Consider the following 26613-nt stretch of genomic DNA (forward strand, 5'->3'; position numbering starts at 1 on the left):
CAGCTGGGGTTCGTGGGTTCAGATCCCGGGTGTGGACCTACACACCGCTCATCAAGCCATGCTGTGGTGGCATCCCACATACAAAATAGAGGAAGACTAGCACAGGTGTTAGCTCAGGAACAATCTTCCTCAAGCAAAAAGAGGAAGATTGGCAACAGATGTTAGCTCAGGGCTAATCTTCCTCACCAAAAAAAAGAACCTATTTTTTGCCTTTTAGTATGCCTTGTAATTTTTTGTTGAAAGGTAGACATGATGGCCTGGGTGAAAGGGAGTGCAGTAAATAGGCCTGTAGTAATGTAGTGGTGAGCTGTGGGGAGAGAGGAAGCATTCTACAGTCCTATGATTAGGTCTCTGTCTTTGGTGAGCCTGTGCCCCTGGACTCTGAACTTCACCACTGTTTCTCAGTTTTCTTTTATTCTGTTTTCCCCCTTAAGTGGGACAGGATGGCTAGAGGGGGCTGGAGTTGGGATATTTTCCTTCACCCATGTGGAAGGCTAGAGCTGCCTAGAGTTGGGTATTTCCCTACCCCAGGTTGATTAGGCTCTGATAAGACTCCAGCAGGTTAGACTCTGGCAAAATAGTTTCTCCTGATGGCAGGCCTTGTTAAGAACAGAATGATCTGGCATATTTCAAGATGGTTCCTTTCTCCCTCCCCCTGCCAAAAGCACACGGGGATTTTTCTCCAACACTGAGGACCTGATAGAGCTCCTGGAGGTAAAACGCACAAAAGTGTGGAAGCCTGCCAAAGACTGGGTTCCCCTGGAATTTTTAATTCTCAGGTGTCCACACTGCAATTCATCGATTATGTTTAGGTTTTCCTACCCTGGCATTGGTTCTCAGGGAGGTCTCTCCTCCAGTAAATTGTAATCTGCCTGTCTGTCTCTACAATTTTGGGGGCAGTGGTTTGCCCTGTGACCTCACTTCTTTGATGGCTCTAAGAAGAGTTGTTCATTTTTCAGTTTGTTCAGCTTTTTACTTGTTGTTAGGACAGAATGGCAACTTCCTAGCTCTTTATGTGCTGGACCAGAAACCAGAAATCTGTCTTTTTTTTTTTCAAATCAAATTTGGAAAAAATTTGGTTGATATTTCTTGAAAAAATTTTTTTCTGTTCCTATGCTCTCTTCTTTCCTTCTGGAACTCCAATTACACTTAATACTCTCCCATGAGTCATTGAGGCTCTGTTAATTTTTTTTTTTGCTGAGGAAGATTCGCCCTGAGCTAACATCTGTGCCAGTCTTCCTCTATTTTGTATGTGGGTCGCTGCCACAGCATGGCTGCTGACAAGTGGTGTAGGGCCGTGCCCAGGAACTGAACCTGGGCTGCCAAAGCAGAGCACGCCAAACCTAACCATTAGGCCACGGGGCCATCCCTGAGGCTCTGTTAATTTTTTTAAAAATCTTTCTTCTCTGTGCTCCAGTTTGAATTATTGCATTGACCTGTCTTCAAGTTATTTGATTCTTTCTTCTGTTATGGTCAATCTTCAGTTAATTCCAGCTAATGAATTTTCTTTTAAATAATGAAATCTATTTATTATTTGAAAAAAAACAACATGAAAAATTGAGTGTCTCATTGCTCTCACCCTTCTCCTCCAGTGTTTTTTCATATACTCCTCTTTTTTCCCCAAATAAATAAAATTGTTTATTATCAAAGCAACTGAAAGCTATTTTCACACTTGTTTTTAGTTATAAAATGTAGAGCATATAACAACATATATGAGGACCGGCCCCATGGCTTAGCGGTTAATTGCGTGTGCTCCGCTACTGGCGGCCGGGGTTCGGATCCCGGGCGCGCACCGACGCACCGCTTCTCCAGCCATGCTGAGGCCGCGTCCCACATACAGCAGCTAGAAGGATGTGCAGCTATGACATACAACTATCTACTGGGGCTTTGGGGGAAAAAAAAAAAATAAACAACATATATGAGTATTCTTTTTTTTTTTACTTTTTTAATTTTATTGAGGTCATATTAGCTTTTATCATTGTGTAAATTTCAGGTGTACATTATTATACATAGTATATATATAGTATTATATATAGTATAGTATGTTATATATAGTATAGCAATCTGTATAGATTGCATCGTGTTCACCACCAATAGTCTCGTTTTTATCCGTCACCATACACATGTTCCCCTTTACCCCTTTTGCCCTCCACCCACCCCACTTCTCCTCTGGTAACCACCAATATGTTCTCCATATCTATGTGTTTGTTTGTTTATCTTCCACATATGAAATCATACCATATTTGTCGTTCTCTGTCTGACTTATTTCACTTAGCATAATACCCTCAAGGTCCATCCATGTTGTTGCATAATGGCACGATTTTGTCTTTCCATGGCTGAGTAGTATTCCATTGTATATATATACACCACATCTTCTTTATCCATTCATCCATCGATGGGCACTTGGGTTGCTTCCACATCTTGGCTATTGTGAATCATGCTGCGATGAACATACAGGTGCATGAATCTTTTTGAATTGTTGATTTCATATTCTTTGGATAAATACTCAGTAGTGGAATAGCTGGATCATATGGTATTTCTATTTTTAGTTTTTTGAGACATCTCCGTACCGTTTTCCATCGTGGCTGCACCAGTTTGCACTCCCACCAGCAGTGTATGAGGGTTCCCTTTTCTCCACATCCTCTCCAACACTGGTTATTTCTTGTCTTGTTAATTGTAGTCATTCTGACCAGTGTCAGGTGATATCTCATTGTAGTTTTGATTTGCATTTCCTTAATAATTAGTGATGTTGAACATCTTTTCATGTGCCTGTTGGCCATCTGTATATCTTTTTTGGAAAATATCTGTTCATATCCTCTGCCCATTTTTTGATTGGATTGTTCATTTTTTTTGAGTTATGAGTTCTTTATATATTTTGGAAATTAATTGCTTGTTGGATATATGATTTGCAAATATTTTTCTCCCAGTTGGTAGGTTGTCTTTTTGTTTTCTTGATGGTTTCCTTTGCTTTGAAGAAACTTTTTAATCTGATGTAGTCCCATTTGTTTATTTTTTCTTTTGTTTTTCTTGCCTGAGTAGACATGGTATTCAAAAAGATACTGCTAAGATCAATGTCACAGAATGTACTGTCTATATTTTCTTCTAAGAGTTTTATGGTTTCAGGTCTTACATTCAAATCTTTAATCCATTTTGAGTTAATTTTTGTGTATAGTGTAAGATAATGGTCTACTTTCATTTTTTTGCATGTGGCTGTCCAGTTTTCCAACCCCACTTATTGAAGAGACTTTCCTTTCTCCATTGTATGTCCTTAGCTCCTTTGTCAAAGATTAGCTGTCCATAGATGTGTGGTTTTATTTCTGGGCTCTCAGTTCTGTTCCATTGATCTGTGTGTCTGTTTTGTGCTAGTACCATGCTGTTTTGATTACTATAGTTTTGTAGTATAATTTGAATTCAGGGAGTATGATACCTCCAACTTTGTTCTTTTTTCTCAGGATTATTTTGGCTATTTGGGGTCTTTTGTTGTTCCAGATAAATTTTGTTCTATTCTATTCTATTTCTATGAAGAATGTCATGGAATTCTGATTGGGATTGCACTGAATCTGTAGATTGCTTTAGGTAGTATGGACATTTTGACTACGTTTATTTTTCCAATCCATGACCATGGAATATCTTTCCATTTCTTTATGTTTTTTTTTTTTTTATTTCTTTCAATATTGTCTTATAGTTTTCAGAGAATAGGTCTTTCACCTCCTTGGTTAAATTTATTCCTAGGTATTTTATTCTTTTTGTTGCAATTGTAAATGGGATTGTATTCTTGACTTCTCTTGCTGCTGATTCGTTATTAGTGTATAGAAATGCAACCGATTTTTGTATGTTGATTTTATATCCTCCAGCTTTTTACTATATTTGTTGATTATTTCTAATAGTTTTTTGGTGGATTCTTTAGGGTTTTCTATGTATAGAATCATGTCATCTGCAAACAGTGAGAATTTCACTTCTTCCTTTCCAGTTTGGATCCTTTTTATTTCTTTTTCTTGCCCAATTGCTCTGGCTAAAACTTCCAGTACTATGTTGAATAAGAGTGGTGAGAGTGGGCATCCTTGTCTTGTTCCTGTTCTCAGAGGAATGGCTTTCAGTTTTTCACTGTTGAGTGTGATGTTGGCTGTGGGTTCGTCATATATGGCCTTTATTATGTTGAGGTGCTTTCCTTCTATACCCATTTTGTTTAGAGTTGTTATCAAAATTGGGTGTTGGACAGCTAATGAATTTTTTATTTCAAGTATTATCATTTTCATTTCCAGGATTTTCATTTGATTCTTTTTTACGGTTTTCACATCTCTCCTGAAATTCCCCATCTCATTATCCATTATATCAATTCCACTATATTCTTTAACATATTTATCATAGATATTTTGAACTCCAGGTCTGCTAATTCCAACATCTATGTTGGCTATGGATCTGTTTCTAGTGACTGATTTTTCTCTTGAGTATTGGTCAAATTTTCCTGTTTCTTCACATGTCTAATAATTTTTTATTGCATACTGGACAACATAGATAATATAGTAAAGAGAATCTGGATTCTGTTATTTTTGGTGTTGATTTTTGGTCTAGGGTGTGGATCAGACTCAGCTTTGTGACTTTAGGATGGGCAGTTCACAGACCATTGAAGAATTAGAGGGGTGTACTTATGCAGACTTCACTCCCCTACTGTGGTTCCCTGCTTTCCAGTATTTCCCCTCAACTTCCTCCTTTGGCAGTCTCAACTCCAAAGCCTCTGACTCCTCAGGCCAATAAGACTACAGCTTTCTGCTTGCGCTGTTTGCCAGGCTGAGGGGGCTGGAGTGTGCCATCAGAGGAAAAGCCATAAATATGTGGATTTTACCCAATGCAGTTCCCTTCTTTAAAAGGTCCTCCAGTTTCTGGCTGCTCTTTCTCTCTTTCTATTGCCTTCAAACAGTTGTATTTTGCATTTTGTCTAGTGTTAGTCCAATACAAGCTACTCTGTCTCTCTCAATCTCTCAGCCTCTCTCAATATATGTGTGTGTGTCTCTCTTTTTCTTTCCCTTCTTCCCTCCCTCCCTCTCTCCTTCCCTCTCTCATTGCTTCTACCTCTATCTCTCCTTGCAGGGAGAACCTGGCCCCAAAGGAGACCCTGGTGAGAAGAGCCACTGGGTAAGCTCCAGCCCAGCACTGACCTCCCATTGCCCCCTCCTACCCTGGGCACTCAGGAGATTATTTTGGAGTGGGAGCACCCCAACCAAATCCCCATTGCCACCTGGTCTCCCAGGGAGGAGCCTTGACAGATCTCAGCCCTAGCCCCCTCCCCTATCCTGTCCCTCCCCACTGGGCAGGGCCAGCCTTGTCAGCAGACCCCTCGCTCTCTGTCTCTGTCTTCGTCCCTGTCTCCGCCTTCCCTCTGTGGCCTTTTCGGGCCAGGGTGACCCTGCCTGTTCCTCCTGGGTGGTTTGGGCTGACCCAGTCCAGACTGCATCCCCTGCTTCCATAGCCCCCGCCCAGCAAGGGCTTTGGCTTCTGCTCCCCTGTCTGCAGAAGAAAGGGAAGCATGAGCACAATATCCACACAGAAGAATGGGACAGCGTGCCTCAGGAAAGCCAGGAAGCAGAGGAAGGAAGGCATAGAAACACTGAGGTAGACAAGAGGCCCTTGGTAAAAGGAACAAGGGTCCTAGACACCACGATACACATAGGAAATCCATGAAGTATGGGAAGGGAGGCCTAGAAACCATCATGTACACATTGTACATGGTAAATGAGGTCAGGAGACCTAGATAGACTCCACTATACCCAAAAGACCTGTCATTAACATGACATTCTAGACATCATCACATACATGGGAGACCCAGGAGGAATGGGAAGAAAGGCCTAGAAACTGTGATACACACAAGAGCACCATGGAAAATGAGATGAGGGGATCTAGATACCACTATACACAAGGGAAGCCCGTGAAGAATGGGAGGGGAGGCCTAGAAACTGACACATATACAGGAGACACAGAGTGAATGGGAAACGGGACCTAGAAACCACATGTGGAGTTCTAGAAACCTTACAGTCATTGGAGATAGTTGCAGCAAATGAATTTCGGGGCCTAGAAATCCGCCGACCCGAGAGACACATAGGAGGAGGACCAAAAGCCCCACAATGCAGGGACCTGGAAACCATCACTGACATAGGCGACATTTGGAAAGTGGATGGGGTGGGAGGCAGACACTCCTACAGGAGAGACAACTGGGAAGCTCTTTTGGAGGCTAGTATCGTGCCCCATACCCTGCCCGGCTCTCCGGTGCAGTCTGGCTGGGACGCCCTACTTCCTAGCAGGCACTAGTTAGTGAAGACATGGGAAGCACCCAGCGCCTGCCCTGCCCTCTCTGCTCCTGATTGTGGGGTCAGTGATGGATACAGCCGTGGGAGCCCCCCACCCTGCACGAGCCCTCCCCTATGTGTTTCCATGACTTCTGGGGCCCTGCTACCTCTCTGGCAAGCCTCTCCCAGCCTCCACTCCCCTCCACCACCCCCAGTGGCTCCAGAGTGTCTTAAACATGCTGCCAGAATGGGCATGAGCTGGGCTCATGAGCATGAGCAGGTCAGGGAGACCTGTGTAAGCCCAGCCCTCTGCTACCCCTAGGCCTCTTCACTGGCCTCTTCCAGAGGCCCTTAGTCTGGGAACATATTTTTCACCGAGCCCAGGAGAGGTGGGAGAGGAGAGGTGAAGTCTGAAGTAGGCTGGGCAACCCCATCCCTGCATGGGGATCCCGGCAGGAGAGTAGATGCCTGAACTATCCCAGACCAGGCCTCGAATTCAGGACCACATGTGAGAGGGGCCCCCCAAGAGGTAGCAGGGCCCCTGCCCATCCACCTGCCTCCCCCTCATCCACCTGCACTTCTGCCCCTGCTTGCCGCCTGCCTGGGAGGGGACCTGCTGGGCTGGGGGTGCATGAGGCTTTGGGGGCTGGGGGATCAGCTCTGTTGGGGGCAGGTGGGGATGAGGTTCAGCGTGGGGAAGGGCCCTGAGGGCTCCTATACATACTCCACCTACCGACCCCCACGTGATGAAGCTGTAGGAGCCACTGGCCCAGCCAGGGCTCAGCAGTGACACCCAGTGGTCACAGGGATGCACTACAGGCACTGCCTGCATGTGTTTGAGCTGAGCTAGCCCATTCAGAAAGAGCTCATACCGCTTACACAGACAGGAAAAACTGAGGCTCAATTCCACAGAGCGAGTTGTTGGCAGAGCTGGAACTGAAGCCCAGGCTTTTCAGCTTCCAGGATCAGGGGAACCAGCTAACATTCCCCAAGCATCTCCTCCGTGGTGCCAGGCCCCTGGCTGGGCACTGTGGACATAGATGTGATTTGGGCACAGTCCCCACCCTCAGAGTGGTCACAGTGGGGTGGGGGGAAACAGACCAGTAACCAGCAGCGACAGGCCAGGGGGAGCTCAGCTGTGATAAGGGAGGATTTAGCATCCTCCTGGAGGAAGAGACCCAGGCTGAGGCCCAAAAGGTGCATTAACCAGGCAAAGGGTGTTCAGGCAGAGGAGAGGGAACATCATATGCAAAGGCCCTGAAGAGTGAGCCTGGGGTGTTCGAGGAGCTGTAAGTACTTGGAGTGGCAGAATGTGACAGGCAAGGGGTGAGACAGAGGTCAAAGAGGCTTTCAGGACTTAGGAGGCCATATTGAGGAGTTTGAACTTTGGTCAGATTTTTGTTTGTGAAAAATTCCTCTGATTTCTCTGTGGAGAATGGATGGGAGAAGGTGGCAACATGGGAGATGCAGAAAGAGAGAGATTAGGTGGGAGGCTGTGGTGGTCATCCTGGCAAGAGACTGTGGGGGCCAGAACCGGGAAGGGGGACAGCGAGGATGGAGAGCTGTCAGCAGAGCTGAGACACTTGAGTGCTAGTTTGGCTGTGAGTGGGTGCGAGAAGTTCAGGGAGACTTTTACAATAGTATAAGAGAGCCGGGAGAAGGAGGCGCACTGACGTGTGTCCATGGAAAATGGGAGATGTCTCTGTTATAGCTGAATGGAGGTGTCCAGCAGGCCCTAGATCAGGCCAGGCCAGGAGGGGACTGGGGCGTCATCAGCACAAACACAGACCACCCATCTAGAAAGAGATCCAAATAGCAGAACTTCTTTTTTTTTACATTTTTTTCTCCAGATTTTTATTTTGAAAATTTTTAAACATGTAGAAAAGTTGGTATAATGAACATCCTTCTCCCCTTCCTCTAGACTGACCAATTATTAGTTTTGCCACATTTACTCTATCTTTCTCTCTTTAAATATTTACAGACCTTTTTTTCCCTAATCCATTTGAAAGTAAGTTGCAAACCTCATCTGCATCTCCCCTAATACATCAGCATATATCTTGAAAAAATATGGACATTCTCCCAAAGAGCCACAATACCACTATCACACCTAAGAAAGCTGACGTTGATTTAGTGAAATGATTCCATTTAATATATAACATATATAAATTTTACCAGTTGTCTCCAAAATGCCTTTTATAGTGGGTTTTTGTTTTTGTTTTTGTTTTTTTTCTGCTGAGGAAGATGCAACACGAGCTACATCTGTTGCAAATCTTCCTCTATTTTGTATGTGGGTTGCCGCCATAGCATGGCTGAGGAGTGGTGTAGGTTTGCGCCCAGGAACTGAACCTGGGCTACCAAGGTGGAGTGCGTCAAACTTAACCACTAGGCCGCTGGGCTGGCCCCTGGTTTTTTGTTGTTTTTTTTTTAATCCAAGATCTAATCAAGATTCATGCATTGCATTTGGTTGTCACATCTCTAGTCTCTTTTAATCTAGAACAGGCCCCCTGCCCTTTTCTTCTCTTGACTTTGTCTTCTTGTGAATGTCCCACTGTCTAGATTTGTCTGATTGTTGCCGCATGATGAGATGCAGATGAAATACTCTAGGCAGGAGCACTGGCGGGGGATGTGGAGCCCTCTTACCGTGTCTCATCAGGAGCCTCATGATGTCAGCTTCTCCCACAGTCCATGCCGGGAGTGGCTTAACGTAATTTTTGAAGGTCATCCATTTTTAGATCCTGCTCCTGTAATATTTGAGGAGGGATTCCTTTGGTGTGCAGCCCGTGGTGACCTTGTGACCCCTAGCCTTCAGTGGCCTGTTGGTGGCCTGAGGGTAGCCCAATTCATGTGAAGTGGACAGGACAGCTAGATGGTAACAGACTGTCCGAGCAAGGCCACAGCAGGCTTACAGACATGTTGGGGGGCCTCTCAGTGGTTAGATGTTTTTTTTGGAACAGCCACCTTAAAGGGTTGGATTATAATTGTACCAAGATGCATATTATACATCATCCCTTCATTTAATCTGTACTAAGTAAGGGACACTGAAAGGGACTCTCAGATACATCAGGGCTGGAATAGGTCTGTTTGCTGTCCTGGTGCTCTGTTGGAATTAAAGATATCTACATTCCGGAAATAGCTTTAGTCTGGACAGGAAAGAGGAAGGAATAAGGGAGTGTGGAGTTTTTGCAAGACTGTGGGCCCAATGCTGGGGAAGGAAAGGACAGACAGACTGGGAGGAAGTGAAGGTGAGGGCCGGCCAGTGGTCTCTGGCAAGGAGCCCTGGGCAGCAGCTGGCACACTTGGGAGTGGTGAGCCCCACAGCAGGGAGGCCTGGGGGGTGCTTTGTGGGTCCGCTGCCACATCCCTGGGCCTGAGCGCTAGAGATGCAGTTGAGAAGAGAGGGCGTGGCTGAGGGCCGCACTCCAGGGCGTGCAGAATATGGACCCAGAATAGTCAAAGCCCAGGGAGGCATGAGCCCAAAGTGAGAAGGGCTGGGGAGGGGGCACCCGGGCGTGAGTCTCGGCTCTGCTTTCATTTTAAGCCCAGCTTCCCAACAAGGATGCCACTCAAACATTTTCTAATTTTACTCGTATGTATTCCTTTTGGCGTGAATGGAAATGATCTTGGTAAGTAGCCTGATCCCACTGAAGGAGTTAATTAGGGTGAGACTACTGTAGTATTTAAGGCAAAAAGTGAGTTGATTCAGAGTATTAAGTAAACAAGAGTACAGGTGGCCCAGGGATGTGGCAGGAATCACAGCGGTGACATGAGAACAATTGGTTTCAGGCAACAGAGATGGGGGGGCGGGGCTCTGTGGCAACCTCTGTGGCAGGTTCCGTGGCAGGCTCTGAGACAGCAGCGCTGCCCCTGCAGATTGGCATCCCCGCGCCCCCTGCGCAGCAGGATTCGCAGGGGTGTGGGGAGAGAGCAGCCAGCTGGGATCCATCAGGACTTACTGAGGGGGCTGCTTCCGCCTGCCTTTTCCCCGTCCTGTCCTCTCCTGTTCTTGTCCTGGCTGTCTGTGGCCCCTGGGCTGTGGCAGATGGTGTGGGGCTGCAGGTGCATGTCCAGGGTGGGGCATGGGCCACCAACAGGCTTTGCAGGGCCCCCTCCCCTGCCCCCTTCACGGCTGCATCTGTCTCTTTCCTCCGCAGGGGGAGGGGTTGCACCAACTACGCGAGGCTTTGAAGATTTTAGCTGAGAGGGTTTTAATCTTGGAAACAATGATTGGGCTCTATGGTGAGTAGAGACAGACAGACGGACAGACAGCCCGGCCCCCGCCCGCCAGCCTTCCCCAGGCCCTCCAGGGTGGAGCTGCCTGGGCCCAGACATGAGGCTGGAGAAGGTACCTGCCCCAGGCAGTGGGGACCTGGGAGGCCAAGACCACCCATCCCTCAATGACTGGTCCCTACTCCACAGATGAAGGGGGACAGAGAAACCCGGGCCCCACCCCTGTGATCAGACTTGCGCCTCCGGGCATTGTGGGAAATGTGGTTTCCAGGCCTGCCGAGGAACCAGAGGTGACAGATTTCATGCTTGGAAGAAATTATTGGCAATGGAGCCAAACTCCAGAGCAGCAGGGGATTGTGGGTTACAGAGCCAGACTGCCACAGTGCAGGGGATGGTGGGTAATAAAGTCAGAGCCCAGGCCCACAGGAGGATTATGGGTAATGGATCCAGATTCCACTCAGGCTTCAGCTCTAGAGAAATCATGGGTAACAGAGCCAGTCTCCAGGCCCACAGAACAATAGGTCATGGAGCGGGGGACTGTGAGTGACAGAGCCAGGCTCAGGCCCCAGGGAACTCTGGGTAATACCCCACCCACCAGTTCTGACCTCTCCTCCCCCATAAGTCCCCAGAGGCTCTCACAGGGCAGGCACTCCTGGCCCCAGGTGTCCCCCTTACAGTTTCATTTCCCATTCTGGGCCTCCTAACTTGCCCTGCGGGTCCCTTTAGTGGCCTGAGAGAGCCAGATCCTCACCCCAGGCCTTCACCTACCAATTCTCCACATCTGGTCATTTGAGGAACCAGGCAAGCCCTGTCCCCATGTAGAAGGGGAGCCCGAGGTCTCGACAGAGACTCACACCCAGGCTCCTGCCCTGAAGCTGGCTGGTGCCTGGCCCCTCCACCCACCCTCGGCTCCCGGGCCCAGCCCTCGGAGGCCGGACTCGCACCGTCTGCTCTTCTCGATCTCCCATCAGGCTCCTAGCTTACAGAGCTTCCTGCAGCAGCAGGCTCAGCTGGAGCTCCTGGCTAGACGGGTCACCTTGCTGGAAGCCATCATCTGGCCAGGTAACGGCAGGGTGGGCAGGCAGGGGCAGCCCCTTCCAGGAAGGGCCTGGGAAGGGCCTGGGGACACAGAAGGCGCCTCCCAATGCTGGACCCAGGCCAGCAGACACTCGTTCTTCAGTCCTTCCATCAGCCAGCAGACAGTGCTTGGCATAGAGAAGGCTCTGGTAACTAGTTCTTGAGTGAATGAGCACCTGCTGTGTGCCAGGCACCTTGCTGGCAGAGGCTTCAACATATTAGACCGACATAGTCCTGCTCTCCTGGAGCTTAGGGTGCAGGGAGGAGGGGAGCCCTGGAACTGGCCGTTAAACCCAGGGTGAGGAATACCACAGCAGAGTGAGTTACAGGCAGCCAGGAGAGCACAGAAGTGCCTCTGACCCAGGCTGGGGGGTGAGGAAGGGCAACTCAGGGAGGGCTTCCTGGAGGAGGTGTCGTCTAAGTGGAGACCTGAAGGGCAAGGATCGGGGTGAGTGAGCAGGCAGAGGAAAAGCATGGGCAAAAGCCAAGACACCAGAGAGAGCCTAGAAGGATTGTTCCATGAGTTTGCTGAGGGGTGAGAGCTGAGGCCAGAGGATTTGGCAGGGCCCAGTTTGAGAAGGTTCTTGAAGGCAGACTGGGGAGGCACAGGAGGAGGTTAGACACCAAGTGGGCAGTATCCATCCCTGTGCCTGTGTCCTCAAGGTGGGGCCAAGGAGGACTCCCCATTAAACTGGAGCCTGAGGCTGGCCCTGGAGAGCGGCAGGGATTGGCTGCCCTTGGGGTTGAGCCCCATCCCTCACTGACCTGCTAAGAGGCTTCAGCAGCAGCCCTTCTCCCACTTCCAGCCTCCGCATCTCACAGCCCAATCCTAGTGCCTCAGTGCACACAGGCCTCATACATCAGGTCCAACCTGATGGGGACACGGAGGCCCCATCCAGGAAGGAGGACCAAGGTTAGAGTCAAGCCTCCTTCATTCAGCAAAATGATAGGGAACACCTACTGAGTGCCAGGTCTGGGTGGGCACTGGGGCCCCAGAGAGCAGATCCCAAGGGTACCTGCCTTGGAGAGCTGCCCATCGAGTGGCAGGGAATCCTCTGTATCTGTAGAGATGAAGCCCATGGGGTACAGGAGCCCCAAAGGATGTGGGTGCGGAGCTGGGGGGTTCAGAAGCCTTCCTGGAAGAGGGAACACTTGCACTGGGTCATGGAAGATCCTTACGAGTGTGCCAGAAGGAAGGAAGGGCAACCCTAACAGAGAGTCCTGCATGGGCAAAGGCCTAGAGGTTGGAAGGGGGCTGTGTGTGTGTGTATGTGTGTGTGTGGTCTGCCTCCAAAGCTTCTCCCACCACGCCACCTGGCTTCTCTAACTTCCAGAAACATCAGTGACCATCTCCCAGACCTCCTTCCCTCTCACAGAGGAGAGACCAAGGACCAACTCCCAGGCTCTCAGCACCTTTTCAGGTGTCCTCCATCTCCTCTCAGGAGGATTGGGGCAGGAGCCAGAAGGAACACATTCAGGGCCCTGTGGCCTTGGATCTGTACCCTGCCCCGCTTCAGCCAACTGCCTCCGCAGCCCAGGAAGGAAGTGCTGGTCACCAGGGAAGGCCCACGCCCTCTCTCTCAGGTGGCCATGAACCTGGGAGAGTGGCCCCAAGAGCCTGCTTGGGGTGTGGGCCTGGAATGAAGATGCAGAGAAGATGGAAGCCTCCCATTGGCCCATAGTACACAGCAGGTGCTAACTAAAGCCCCAGATGGGGCTCATGTTTAGGTTATAATCAATAATGATAATAGTAACAGCTGTCACACATCTGGCCCACCCAGGTTGGGGGATTTACACTGATCACCTCTGGTCTTTTCAACAAGCTTGCTAGGTGGGCACCCATTTTACAGATGAAGAAACAGGTTCAGAGGGCTTACATACATGACTCCCTCAGGGTCAGAGGGATAGTGGCAGTAAGGCCAGGGGTCCACCCCAGGTCTGTCCTCTACAGCGCTGGCTCTTTTGGGTCCATCAACAAAGGTTCACTGACACTCTGCTTGGCCAGGCCCTGAATGGGGCCCGGGGAAAACCAAGGGTCCCGAATTTGGTCATGTCAGAATGGCGTCTCATGACCGACTCCCAGAGACCAGACTTGCAGGAGCCCTGGGTCAAAAGCACACCAGCCCAGTGACCATAGTAATCAGCATTCACTCTGAAAACCATGTTCCACTCCTGGTCTCCTTAAACACCGCAAGGCTGTGGCAACAGCAGTTCCAGGTGAGGCTCAGAGGTTCTGTGACTAGCCCAAGGCCACATAACTGGGACACGGGGGGCTGGGATTTGGTCCTAGCTGATGTTGGAGCCCAAGCTCTGTGCCACCCTCCTCCTATGCTCCCTGAGTTAGGGCATGAAATGTCCCTTGACTGTGACCGCACATGCCTGTCTGTCCCAGGGACCCCAAATCTCAGCCCAGAGGTGCATGGAGGCTGGGGCACACAGGGGCAGGGAGCTGGACAGTGATGATTATGAGGGTACAGCCCACTCCCCTGGCGGTGCCCTTAGTGGGAAGCCGGTACTTCCAAGTCCAAGTGTCTGTCCTGTGAACAGGGCTTTGGAGGCTCAGCCAAGTCCTCCATCCTGGGGCGTTCCTCCCTGAGCATCCCTCTCCCCCTGGAAAAGCAGCCCACCCTTCTCACCTGCCTGACCTGCTCATTTAACTGTGAGAGGGACTGAGGTGATAGTCACAGAAGGCTTTCCAGAGGAGGGAGGTCCTGCTCTGAGTTTTGAAGGATGTGTAGGAGTTTCCCAGGTGGCCAGAATGCCCATTATTCAGTTTAACTCTTGAGGGTCAGCTTATTTCCAGGTTGGGGCATATCTCACGATAGCCAAATTAACAATGACTTAATAATTATTGGAGTTGGCTGGAACCTCAGAGTACATCTGGCACTGTCCCCTGGTTTTAGAGATGAGGCAACTGAGGCCCTGAAAGAAGTTTGACTTGCCCAAAGCCGCACAGTAGGTCAGTGGCAGAGCCTGGCCTGCCTAAACCCTTCCCCACTACAGGTGGCCTGACCTGAGGAGAGAGGAAGAGTGAGTCTGTTCCCTGGCCTTAGTTTACCCAGCTATGAAATGGGGATGATTGAGGGCATACTTTCACCCTAAAATGTGGAAAAGAAAAAAAGAGCTGTACTTTTTATGGAGCATTCATTATGTGCTGAGCATTTCAGAAGCATGGTCGTTCATTATCCCCACTTGACGGAAAATCAAACAGGCCCTGAGTGCTCTCATTGGGTTGGGGGCTAATAACTCCTGGGGGAGACACTAACCAGCTTGCAGACCCCCTTCTTTCCCACAGCTCTGCCTCCGGACGCCAGGGCAAAGTGCCCCTGGCAGAGTGCCCGTCTCCCCACCCCCCAGAGGGCCAAGGGGAGGTGGGTGCCTCACACAGACCTCACTAACCCGGCCTCTCTCCTTCCCTCCAGCAGAACCAGAGGGGTCGGGGGCAGGCCCTGCCGGCCTGGGCACCCCCACCCTCCTGCGGGGCAAGAGGGGAGGACACGTGGCCAGCTACCGGATCGTGGCCCCCAGGAGCCGCAACGAGAGAGGCTGAGGGCGGTGGCAGCCCCTCGGGGTGGGCCAGGCCAGGCTTCCCTTCCCAGGCAGGACTTGGCCAGCTGTCTCCTGAGACCGCCCATCCATATTTATTAATGTCCTCAGGGTCCCTTCTGCCACCTAGCCCTTTGGGGTAGGCAGGTCTGTCTTGGCACCCCATGCATATCTGCCTCGGATGAGGCTGAGCAGGGACTGGGGCCTGAGAGGGAGGGGCTGCCCAAGTGAGAGGTGAGACCTTGCTCAGGGCTCTGGGCCTCAGTTTCCCTTTGTGAAGTGGGGTGATGCAGGCCTGCAGGGAGGGGAGTGGCAGGTTCGAGGCTTGTCTTCTCATCAGCCCCCTGGGCATCCAGGCCCCCAGGCACTGAGGGAGTCAGGAGTTGGGGCTCTGCTTGGCCCTCAGCACATGCAGGGATGAGGGAGGGCAGGCTTGTCGCCCCCTCCTCCCCAGCCACACCTCGAGCAGCCCACCTGCGCCCCTCCTCTCCTTTTTTTGGTGCTGGGTGCCCAACCCTGAAGTCAAGCTACCTAATCTGACATGATATTCAGGGCTCCTTGCCTCAGTTCTGCCCCCTGAGCCCCCAGCCCCTCCCATGTCCCTGGTGGGGGGTGGAGGCATGGAGAGGGAGGGGCCACCTACTCCAACAAACCCCTTTGTTATGGACACCAGGAGGTAGATGTGTACCGGCCAATAAAGGCCCCCAGCCTGATTCCCCACCCGTCTGGTCTCAGTGTATGCCCTCTGCCCTCTTGGCTCTGTCTACACCAGCCATCCCTGGGAAGGGGCAAGAACTGAGGGGACCAGGAGGGAGGAACTGCTGCTGCAAAGCTAAGGAAGCTTCTCCCCCTGCCACCACCCACTGCTTCATGCCCACGGGGCCCTGCAGTCACACAGCCACCAGCCACCAACTGATTCGGCCCCTGTCCAGCGGGGACACTGGGGGCCATGGGCAGTGAAGGGAAGCTATTCCTGGTGAATCAGGAATAGGCTGAGACCTGAGGATGGGCAGAAATTAGCTGGGAAATGAGCAGTGAAGAATGCTCCAGCCCAGCAAAAGCCCTGAGGTGGAGGACACAGCTTCCTGGAGGAGGAGGCTGCACGTCTCTGGACCTTCGGGAGCTGCTCTGCTGCAACTGGCTGTTCGTCCAACGCTCAGTCATTCATTCATTCATCCCCCTAATGCCAACACAGAAGAGTCAGACAAAACTGCGGCCCCCAAGGAGGTCCAGGTTGAAAAGTGAACTGGTTTTTATTCTAAACAGTACGAGGGTGGGGAGCTGGAGGGGCCTCTCCTGCCCCCAGGGGTGCCCCTACATCCCACTCTGACTCGGAGCACACAGGGCAGGGGCTGGGGCTACCTACCCACAGGCCAGGCCTCTAGTCACCTGAGGGCCTGCCTGTGCTAGGGGGGCCCAGGGCCCTCGGGGTGGGCAGGCCTGCCCCTCCCCTCAGTCACCAGGGCCTCGGCGCCCACCTGCCCCCCGACCAGCAGTGACACGGCACCCTCCACGCGGCCTGTGGCTGCCAGTGCCACCACTGCCTGCTCCGTGGGGAAGCCCATGCGCTCCAGCTGCTGCAGCCTGTGGGATGGCAGGGGCAGGGAGGGAGTGTCAGGGCCACTTCCAGCCCCCACACCAGGGCACCCTACCCCTGCCCACCATGCCTTACCGCAGAGAGGAAACGGAGGACTTGGCCAGCCATAGTGGGCTCTCAGGACCCTGGGCTGGCCCCTCAAGGAGCGAGGCCTGGATCCCCTCCTGTAGCATCTGCTCATCCAGGGCCGCCCACAGCTGGGTCCCTGCGGGGAAGCTGGGCCCAGCCCAGGCCTGGCCCACCTCTGAGGAGCCTTCCCAGGTTGGCTGCGCAGGCCCCAGGCCTGCCGGGAGTGGGGCTGAGCCTTCACTGCGGAACCAGAGGCTAGAGGAGGCCATGTAAGGAGGTCCGGGGCTGGGAGGCCTGGAGGAGCAGAAGCAGAAGAGGGCCTGACTGCCAGCCACTGCCACAGCTTCCACCACCAGGGCTGGTGTCCTTGGCATCACCCTCACCTCACTCCAGCAGGATGGGTGACAGGCAGCTTAGCCAGGCTGCCTGTCGGGGGAAGAAGCCTGAGTGGCCAGCACCCTGCCAGGGCCCGGCACAAGACGCCCTCCTGCAGCGCCTGCAGTCGCCGCTCGGAGAGCTCCAGCCACCGGAAAGCCCCAGCTGCATCTGTCTGCCCAGGGTAGGGCACTGGTCAAGGAAAACCAAAAGCAGCCAGGGGTGAGCCCACACTGCATGCCAGGCCCTGTGCCAGGTGTGTGATGGACATTCCCTCCTGTTTCCTCACTACGGCCGTGCAACGGATGTGTCGTGACCCTAGTCCACAGTGGAGGCTCAGAGAGGAAAAGGGACCTGCCCGAAGCTGCTCTGCCTGTAAGAGGTGGGGCCAGATATGCCTCACCCCAAAAGCTGTCTCATCCCGTTTCAGCCACCCCCTGCCCCGTTCTGTTCCCAGAGCCCTGTGGCGTGCTCAGGTCTGTGACTTGAGGCCAACTCTTGGGCCCAGTGACATATCCCCTATTGCCCTCAGCCAGGGAAAGATGCTGCCCATGCTCCAGGATTCAACCAGGCCTGGGCAGCTGGCATCCCCAGTCTTAAATGCCTACAGGGGGTCAGCCTGTGCCCACTGTTCTCTCCAACTGCACTGTTTTCCTTGCCAGGCACTAAGTATCTTTGGAGCAAGAGCCTGTGTTGAACACACCTGCACCACCAGCCAGAGGCGGCACCTCCGTTCAGTGCCCAGACAGCCCCAGGCTCACTCTCACCCCTGGCCTTTGACCTTTCTGTGCCCTCTGCCTGGCCCACTCTCTCCTTTTCCACTTCTCTTCACCTGAACTCCTCATCCTGCACATCTCAGTGTAGATGCTGCCTCCACTGAGGAAGTCCAGGTTAGGTGCTTCTTTGGGCCACTTCGGCACCTCCACCCGGCCACGAGCCCCCAGAATGTGTGTGCACAGGTTCCCAGCATTGTTGGGGCTACCTCCTTGTGCCACTTCCTTTCCAGGCACCCTGGGGGCCCAGCCACAGAACCCACATGTCCGCATGGGCCCTCGGCCCAGGCAAAAGATACAGGCCAGGCCAGCAAGGAGGCCGCAGAAGAGCTGTAGGAAGGGTGGCTCGGAGCTGAGCAGCGGCGTCAGGGCGAGCAGCAGCCATGGCAGCAGCCGCGGTGGCAGTGCCCCATGGGGCCGTCTAGGGTGACAACCCTGCCCCGCCAGCATGGCCAAGTGGACAGGCATGTATCCGCAGCCACCGGCTGCACTGGACACCCCGAGGCCTGCCAGCAGCACGGCCATTAGCCCGGTGGCCAGGGCGAGCAGGGCAGAGGCATGCAGGAACCGCAGTGTGCCCAGGTGGCACTCCTGCTGCCAGCCCAGTGTAGGCAGGAGCAGCAGGCTCAGGAGCAGGCCGGGTAGGGCCGTGTGGCCCAGGGCATGGGTCAGCAGCCGGTGCACTGGGGGAGAGAAGGGGTTTATGTGCCAGGTTAGTGGCCCTAACCCCCAAGGCTGTCCCAGGTGTTCCAGGTTGGAAATTACGCTGCAAGGGCCACCTGCTAAGCCAGCCTCCCCTCTCCAGGAGTCAAAGTCTGCCCATTGCCAGCACTTTAATCATGCATGCAGGGGACCAGGACCAAGGACCTTCAAACACTGTGACTGCTCCCCTGCTGTATTAAACAGAACAAGCCGGACCCAACGCTCAGTCTTCTCAAAAGCAACCAACTGTGCACGAGTCACTTAACCTCTGTGAGCATTAGCTGGGTTCCTCAAATGTAAATAGAAGCTGCTGTTATTACTGGGAAACAGGCACTCAGCTGGGGTCACTCCTCGAACCCCCAGCACCTCCTCCCCACTCTCATGCTTAGCTGAAAGCCTTAGTTCTTATTTCCAGCAAAAGTCATCAAAAAGGGAAGTCATCTGAAAAGAATTCCTACCCACAGGCTCCCACCCCTCTGCTGGCCCCTCTGCTTTCCCTTCTTGGCTGTGAATGAGCTGGGCATGCTCCCGTCCAAGGCTGACCTTCCCCAGGGCACACCACTCCTGCCAACTGGTCTCAGGCCCTACAGCAAGTCTCCTGCCTCCTCCAAGGCCCATGTGGCCAGCCCTCACCTTGCCAAGGGTCCAGCAGCAGCTCTGGGGCTAGGGCAAGGCTGGGGCCAGCCCCCACCAGCCACAAGCTGCTCATGAGCAGCATCAGGACCGAGGAGGCGAGAGGCAGCGCTGGTGACAGTAGGCCAGGGGGGCCTCTGGCAGGCATAGCTGGGCTGAAGGTGGTCAAGGGTGGTCTTCGGGGTGTGTGCTAGAGGCAAAGGAAAACAATAAGTTATTTCTGCAGCTTTTCTTTGATTTCCTTTCAACCACCCTACCAGCGGCTCCATTTTACAGAAGTAGAAACTAAGGCTGGAGAGGCAGGCCCAGCAACTTGGCCATGGAGGAGCTCGGATCCTAACCACGTTCCTAGCCATTTTGCCATCCCATCTGCCTATGTGTGAAGACGGGGAGGGGCCAGGCCAAAAGGGCCCTGAGCCCTGATGGGCCCTAAGGAGGAGTCTGGGGTGGGAGGCACAGGGCCAGGGAAGTTTAACGGGGGCCCTGGACTCCCAAAAAGAGGGGTGGAGCCCCCCATGGCAAACTCAGGGCCATCTCCAGCTTTCCTCTGCTTCCCTCTTCCCTCTGGTTGTGGACCAGCCACCTTCCTCCCTCCTCCCCTCCACCGGGCTCAGCCTTAGGGCTCCAGATGGCCCCAGCTGCACTTAAGGGAGGAGGTGAGGCCAGCCAATGGGCAGGCAGATTAGGGAGGAGGCGGGACAGACTGGGTGGAGGAGGGGCAACAGGAGTCCCTCACCCTGAGTGCATACAAAATGACACCGGACTGACACATCCCCTTCGTGAGTCCTGAGCACAGCCCCTCCAGCCCTAGCCCCTCTTCTCACAGGAAGGTTTTAGTATCCACTCCACTTCTTCCTGCTGTGCATCCCTGGGCAAGTTTTCCAGCCTCTGAGCCTCTCCTTCCTCATCTGTAAAATGGGGATTAAGAAAATCCTTTCCTTATAGGATGAGAAAAAGGAATGGGATAATGCAGGGCCGGGCCCACAGACCCTGCTCAATGAACTGCAGCCATCCGCCTAATTGTGGGAGGCAGATATAGCCAGCAGCTGGCCCACCAAGAGGAGGCCTCAACATAGAGGCAACTGCTCCTGCCTAGCTGTTTCAAGCTCTGGCCCTCAAACATGCCAATTCCCTGCCCACAAGGCAAGGGTTTTTCTTCCTTGTTCTCTTCCCTCACATCTAGCCTGTCCTCCAGGCCCTGCTGGAACCCCCCTCACCCCTGGCCAGGCCTGCCTCAGGACTCCCACGGAGCTGATTTCATAGGGCAGGAAGCAAAATCCCACAGAGACCCAAAGGCTGCCTCACCTGCTCCCTTGCTTAAGGGCATCCTCAGCATCAAAACCCACCTGCCAGTTTCCTGCAGGAAAAATGCAGAAAGCTCCTCTGCCTGCAATGTCCTTGCCTCCATCTCGCCAATAGGCAAACTCCTATTCACGCTTTGAAGCCCAGCTCAAATGTCCCCTTCCCCTCCTCTGGCCCCCCACATCATGGATCTTAGCCTATCTAATGAGCACAGCTTGGCCTTTCTCCTTAGACAGGTGGTCTGAGCTGGGGAAAAGGGGTGCTCTTACTCATCCCCCAGTTCCCCCGGGTGCTCCCAGCACATAGCTGGTGCTCTATATGTGTTGACTGAAATAAAGCCACTAGCTTTGCTCCAGGTCCCACTGAGGGGTTTGGGTGAGCTCTGCACTTCCCTGGGCCTGGGAACCTGCCTGGGGAGACTGGGTTGAGTCCAGGAAGGCAGACAGGTGCCAGCCTTGTCCGGAGCTATGGCACCCACTGCCAGCCTGCTTTTGCACCCTCACAACCATCCCTCCCTGGGTACCTCAGCAAGAGTTAAGGACTTGCCCATAGACTAACAGAACTAGGACTTGAGTCCTCCGGGCCTCAGTCTCTTCATCTATAAAATGGGGCTGTGCACCATCAGGCCCTGCCTACCTTACTGAGAAGCCAGGAGGACAGAATGGGAAGATAAAGACGGGTAAGAGTCTTCCGGGTGATGAAGAGAATGGGGGTCCCAAGGTGTAGGTCAGACTCAGCTTTGTGACTTTAGGAAAAGTACCCAAATTCCCTGGACCTCAGTTTCCCCTTCTGTAAAAACAAGAGTTTTGGATGGGGGATATTAAAGGGCCTTCTCAACCTCGACCGTTACCGGGGAGGGGGGGGCGGCTCTCGGGCCGGGCACCACATTCGGGGCCTCCCATCCAGCCCACCGGCCTCAGCCCCCTCCCCCGCCGGCCTGGGCCACGTGTCGGAGTTACTCACTGCGGAGCGCGCCCCCCGCCCCCGGAAGCCCGCGGGGGGCTCCCGCCTGGGAGTCGGGACTCTAACTTCCCGCCACGGCGCGAGCGCCCGGAGCCCATTTTGTTCGCAGTCGGGCGCGTGACCTCTGCCGACCGGCCGGCGCACCACCCCCTCCGCCGCCGCCCGCCGATTAGTCAGCAGTTGTTCTAGGCCCGGGTCCCTTCCCCCAACCCTCCCGCCGGCCTCCGTTTCCCTCCAAGGCAGACTCTTCAGAGACGGTCCCTAGAGCCAGCGGACGTAACCATTCCGTACGACTTAGCCTCGTGCGGAGAATCACTCCGGCTTGATACCAAGACACGCTCACCGGCCGCTCCGGCCCCTTTGGTGCTATTTTGGCCCGCGCGTCACGTCCGGCGCTCTTTAGAGAGGAATAGCACAAGAGTTGCGGGCGGGAAGGACCAGAAAGCTGTGGTTCATCCCTCCTTCCCCCACCCCCGTGGCCTGGCCCCATGGTAGCGCCCGAGGTTGCGGGTTTCGCGCCTGCGCAGTGCGGCGCCTAAAGGGAAAGCGAGAGGGAGACGGACGTTGAGAGAACGAGAAGGAAGGAGAGAAAATGGCGTCCACGGGTGAGTGTGGTGGAGCTGCGGTCGCGCCGGCGACGGCTGGGTCGCCCAAATCGGGGGCCGCTCGTCTCTGGGGGTGGCCGGGGCAACTAAGTGGAGTTGCTGAGAAGCGTGTGAGGTACCCGCCGCGGCCCGACGAGCTCGAGGGCCCGCGTTCCCCTCCCCTCCCCCCACCGAGCAGGCCGGTTCTGGAACCTTCTGGCGCCCCCGGCGCGCGGGGGGCTCGCGGCGGCGGGGGCGCGCGGGGCTCGCGGTGGTCTCTATTGTGTGGCGGCCGTCGGGTCCCGCGCTCCGGGCCGCCCGCCACGTGGGCGGGGCCTGCGGCCTCCCGGGCCCCGCGTGGGGGGAGAGGCTCGGCCAAGCCTGGAGCCTGGCGCCCCGAAACCGGAGGCGGGGGGCCAACGGCGGCTCTGGGGCTGCCACTCTGACCCTCCCCACCCCCATTTCCAGGGAGGCGGTTCGAGCTGGAAGGCGAGTCTGCCTCAGTGAGAAGCCCGAGTAGGGGGAAGCATATCAACAAAAAAGGCATCGCGGGTCCGTGGGCCGAGGGGCGCCGACCGATGAGCGGGAGCCCCGTCATCCTGATGGCCGGGTCGGCTGGGGCGTACGGTGCCGCCGAGCTGCCCCTTTGGCGGGTTCTAGCCCCGAGCCGAACTTTTCTGCCCGCATGGGCTTTAGAGGGAATGTGCTCCCCCTTTAGAGCCTCCCCATCAGCTGCCCCCTGGGCTTCTCCGTTTATTATAGTTATTAATCCCATCTCTTCCCTCCCTCAAAAGTAATTAAGTAGTCTCCTAGGATCATTTTTCAGTAGACGCCGAGGGAGATCTGTTGTATAAGGTCAGCCCGAATCGCGAGGCCAGAAATCCCTCCCAAAAGAAATTTCTGGTCTCTTTGACCTAGGAGAAACAAAAGGCCCGAGTCGGCGTTTGAGTTGTGCTCGAGCAATCGTCTCGCACGTTTATTCTCATATGTTAAGCCGACAGGCTTGTTTATTTCGTGGACTGATAGAAAAGAGGGAAAGGAGGCACACAGTGGGCTTGGAAAGAAAGCTCGGGGTGGGAGCTCGGGCGTGATGTCTAGGGTGGTTCTTGCTGCACAGAGCGTTTGAGAGTGTAGCCTCCACATCACCTGCGGTTTGTTCTAGGGCTAAGCTGTGGTTATTGGTAGGATGGGGCATTATTGCCTCCGGGGGTGTTCTTAGAGGGCCTAATTCCAGGCCCTAGAGGCAGTGGGAGAAGACGAGATAAGACAGGAGAAGCTCTGGGTCCTTCAGAGTTTTAATTCGAAAAGGTTCAAGACTCCAGGAACTTAGGGACAGTTTAAGAACTCTTCCCGAACTGTGTGGTCAGTAAACAGGCAAGTAAATGCTGGCTGTTAGTGCCAGGGTACAGAGTGCCCCTAGAAGAGAGGACTCTGGAATACCACAGTCCAATACACATCCTGGTGGGAAGTGGTTTCCTTAGAGGCCTTTCCACCTTCCTCTTCCCTGCAGTGTTTGAATTATGTAAGGGGGAGTCAGAATGTGTATGTTGAAATTTTTGTGTGGCTGGACGTGCCAATTTTTTGGTCTATTTTGCTCAAACTCTCTTTACTGGTAACCACCAGGTACTGTGTTAGAATTACAGTTGTGGTTTATGTAGACACCCAGCAGTAGGCCTGGCTGGGGAACCTTTGGAGAGTCCCGCAATTTATCTGGACTTTGGTTTCCTTTCCTTTGAAATGGAGGAGTTAGGCTAGATGTTTTAAGAGCTTTTTAAGCCCTTAATTTCTGTCTTTACAGCAAAGCATTTGGGCTCCCACAAACTTCCCCCATACTGACTTTAGCTTATTATGTGGTATGAAGCTCTAAATCTCTGCAGTTTGGATACTGACTGCCCTAAAGTATCTAAAAGCCACTACCTTGGATAATGCTCCATGTTTTTCCTACTTATGTATATCATATATAGAGAAGTACCTAAAGTGTGTCTGGTTTAACAGAGAATTACAGTGCAAACTCCCAAGTAACCACCTTTCAGACCCGGAAATAGGACACTGCCAGCACTCTAGAGGCCCCCCTGGATCACAGCCCCTCTCTCCTCAACCTGGCCTGTTATTTTTAGTGAAATCTTCAGCTGCAAGTTTGGAGGTTAAAAGCAAAACATAACTGATGGCTAAATAATCTGACCAGTGTGTAACTGGAACGTTTTTAAGGCGGTATAATAGTGTTTATGTGCAGTAGGTTGATAACATAAGTTCTCATGAAACAAATTTGCTACCTCACTTAGCCGAACAATGTGGGGCTAAATCTGCTGATTTCACACACACATCGGAGATCATTCGCTGTTCCACATCAGCTTTGCCAACTTTATGTTTTACATAACTCTTCTTGTGTAAAAGTCTTCTTGCAAACATTGAACTTACATGTCAGTGATTTAGAATCATTTCTCACGTAGAAACCTCAGCAAAATGTAGGTTGAAATATTTTGATTTTTGATGCCTCACTGGTGTGTTTGTGAATACCACATGGAAGAAGTGATTTGTATTTACTTTTTATATGCCACAGAGAGCATAACTTGTAGTGCTATTGAAAATGCCTTAAGTTTTAACCTTAAAATGTCTTAGGGTCATCTTGGAAAAATCAGTTTGTTCATTATACATAGCCTTTGGGCATTTGATTTGATCATGTTAATGATTCAGGGTTCTGCGTTAAAGATGTGTACAGAGGAAGGAAAGTAGTCAAGTGAGGTGTAGAGAGGTAGAAAGATGAGCCAACTTGAAAAGATGGATTCAGGAAAATGCTCTGAGGCCAGGTGGACTGTGAGGCAGGATGGAGTTGAGGTAGAAACCCCACCATGAAGAGCTGAGATGTCAACTGTTGCTTTCAGATGAGGGACTACTTTCTGGTTGGAAAAGAAAGGAGCCTTTTGTTCAGCCCTATTGGCAGTACTGTTTTCTAACAGAATAAGATATGTATTTCTTGTGGAGAGCAAAGAATTAGGTAGAATTTTTAAAAATAATTATTTTAACTCCTTTAAATGTAAGCTTAATTCAGTAGTGCTGTGAAAACTTCATAACCATTTTATTTTCTGTTTGTTTTCACTACTCTTAGACACCTCACCGGACCACAGTTTTTAGTCCCTTTCTGTGCATGTTGTAAATTTCATATGAAAAGGAAAATTATAGAAAGGTATACTTAGAGAAGAGAGGGAAAGAAAATTTGTGATTTTATTTTTTTTTTTTAAGTTGAAATCACTTTGAGTTTTAAGAAGATGGTGTTACCTAAAACCAGTTTATTCCCAGAAAGATTAAATGCTTTCTCCTCTGCGGATTATCACAATTCTACGTTAACTCTGCTTCACTGGGATTTATAATGTGTCTAGCTTCTGAGTTGTTGTGCAGATGTAGCCCTGATATGGTCAGCAAACTCTTTAAAGCACTGGGTTGAGATGCCTGTGCTCATGTTTTCTGCCCTTCCATCTCACAGTCCTGTTAGGGAATTATAGTTGGTCTAACTTGCTAAAGTGAAGGAGTGATAGAAAAATTAGTTTTTGAGGAGATGTAGCTACCAGTCTGATGTAACCAGTCTGATGTTCAACTTTGTAATATTAATATTGTTGCATGCCTCCGTTTTATATGAGGGTAAAACTTCTGATCCTGTTGGTTCTTGTTCTTTGTTAGTCTCAGGGTGATGATCATGTATTTGAAATGACAGCCTGTGGTTAAGGGGGGTTGTGGTCATGGGAACATGCAGAGTATCTCTGCCAAATCAGCTGATCTTGACCTCATTAGCTGGCACTATATTCAAACTTTCTGAGTTTAACTGGCTTAGACTTATTTTTTAGTTTGGTGTTGAGAGATAAGAGGTACTCAGTTCAACCTTTGTTGGCCTGTAGGTCCCCCTCTAAATGGTTTAAAGAATTCATCTTCCTGTCATCTGAATTCCTTCCCCCTTTTTTCCCTTGTCCTTGTCTCTGCTGACTTCACACTATTTTCTCTCCTTCTCTAGATTACAGTACCTATAGCCAAGCTGCAGCCCAGCAGGGGTAAGTCAGTCTTTTATTTACAACAGTGTTTTGGATGTGATTGATTAATGTTTTTAGAGTATGGAGCTTCCTATGGTTGTAGAGGATTTAGTAATGGAATCTGAATATTCTATATTCATTTCTTGCATTTAATTTCTCTTACAGCTACAGTGCTTACACCGCCCAGCCCACTCAAGGATATGCACAGACCACCCAGGTAATCTTTAAAATAATTATATGTGGCTTCATCCCCAAGTAAAATACTTCTATCAGCCATTAAAACAATAGCTAGCATAGATCTTTTTCAAAAATTAGGTAATAAAAATGTGTAATGTGCTTGTAATCATAAAATACCCAGACATTTAGAACTTTCACAGTGGGAGTGCCATTGTAAATGAGACCATCCCCAAACTAGGAATTACTAGCTCTCCATACCTTTCTAGTGGCATTTCTCAAGTCAGGTGC

At 51.9% G+C, this 26613-nt stretch overlaps 3 protein-coding genes across 16 annotated transcripts in view; 2 read left to right on the top strand and 1 right to left on the bottom strand.

The window, feature by feature from the left end:
* The window catches only part of EMID1 (EMI domain containing 1), a 47551-nt gene extending 31684 nt beyond the window's left edge, over positions 1-15867 (top strand). Inside the window, exons 14-17 of one of the 8 annotated variants that reach the window (XM_058531721.1) lie at positions 5089-5133; positions 10433-10517; positions 11431-11570; positions 12920-12995. In XM_058531721.1, coding sequence (XP_058387704.1) covers positions 5089-5133; positions 10433-10517; positions 11431-11570; positions 12920-12931 — 282 coding nt within the window. In that variant the 3' untranslated portion in view covers positions 12932-12995. Of the gene's footprint in view, positions 1-5088; positions 5134-10432; positions 10518-11430; positions 11571-12919 lie in introns of all 8 variants that reach the window. The other 7 variants (XM_058531718.1, XM_058531719.1, XM_058531720.1 and 4 more) reach the window with 7 other exon arrangements.
* A 498-nt stretch (positions 15868-16365) lies between these two features.
* On the bottom strand, positions 16366-22130 carry RHBDD3 (rhomboid domain containing 3). Of its 5 annotated transcripts, none has more exons than XM_058531730.1 (7): positions 21889-21971; positions 21219-21371; positions 19281-19470; positions 18245-18628; positions 17181-17343; positions 16804-17091; positions 16366-16715 (listed from the first exon to the last, which is right to left on the bottom strand). In XM_058531730.1, exons 3-7 carry the CDS (start codon positions 19426-19428, stop codon positions 16538-16540), a joined length of 1161 nt encoding a protein of 386 aa, XP_058387713.1. In that variant the 5' UTR covers positions 19429-19470; positions 21219-21371; positions 21889-21971; the 3' UTR covers positions 16366-16537. The 5 variants fall into 5 exon arrangements, with proteins under 5 accessions (XP_058387713.1, XP_058387714.1, XP_058387711.1 ...); XM_058531731.1 differs by having other exon boundaries at positions 21837-21959; XM_058531728.1 differs by having other exon boundaries at positions 21546-21959.
* EWSR1 (EWS RNA binding protein 1) overlaps positions 22008-26613 on the top strand; it is a 28034-nt gene continuing 23428 nt past the window's right edge. For 2 of the 3 annotated variants that reach the window (XM_058531715.1, XM_058531716.1), the window contains exons 1-3: positions 22019-22150; positions 26133-26169; positions 26314-26365. In XM_058531715.1, coding sequence (XP_058387698.1) covers positions 22138-22150; positions 26133-26169; positions 26314-26365 — 102 coding nt within the window. In that variant the 5' untranslated portion in view covers positions 22019-22137. Of the gene's footprint in view, positions 22151-26132; positions 26170-26313; positions 26366-26613 lie in introns of all 3 variants that reach the window. The other variant, XM_058531717.1, reaches the window with a different exon arrangement.

Source organism: Diceros bicornis, chromosome 35 (genome assembly GCF_020826845.1).
Source record: "Diceros bicornis minor isolate mBicDic1 chromosome 35, mDicBic1.mat.cur, whole genome shotgun sequence".
Lineage (NCBI taxonomy): Eukaryota > Metazoa > Chordata > Mammalia > Perissodactyla > Rhinocerotidae > Diceros > Diceros bicornis.

Bases quoted from the DNA above. Each gene is read 5' to 3' on its own strand.
- RHBDD3 (XM_058531727.1), bottom strand. From the start codon at position 22,035: ATGGGGCCAGGCCACGGGGGTGGGGGAAGGAGGGATGAACCACAGCTT. The intron at 19,471-21,888 runs GTGAGCGTGTCT...CTTTGCCTCTAG, and splicing joins CAAAGGGGCCGGAGCGGCCG to CACACACCCCGAAGACCACC. The intron at 17,344-18,244 runs GTATCTTTTGCC...CTGGGCAGACAG, and splicing joins CCTCCTTGCTGGCCTGGCCT to ATGCAGCTGGGGCTTTCCGG.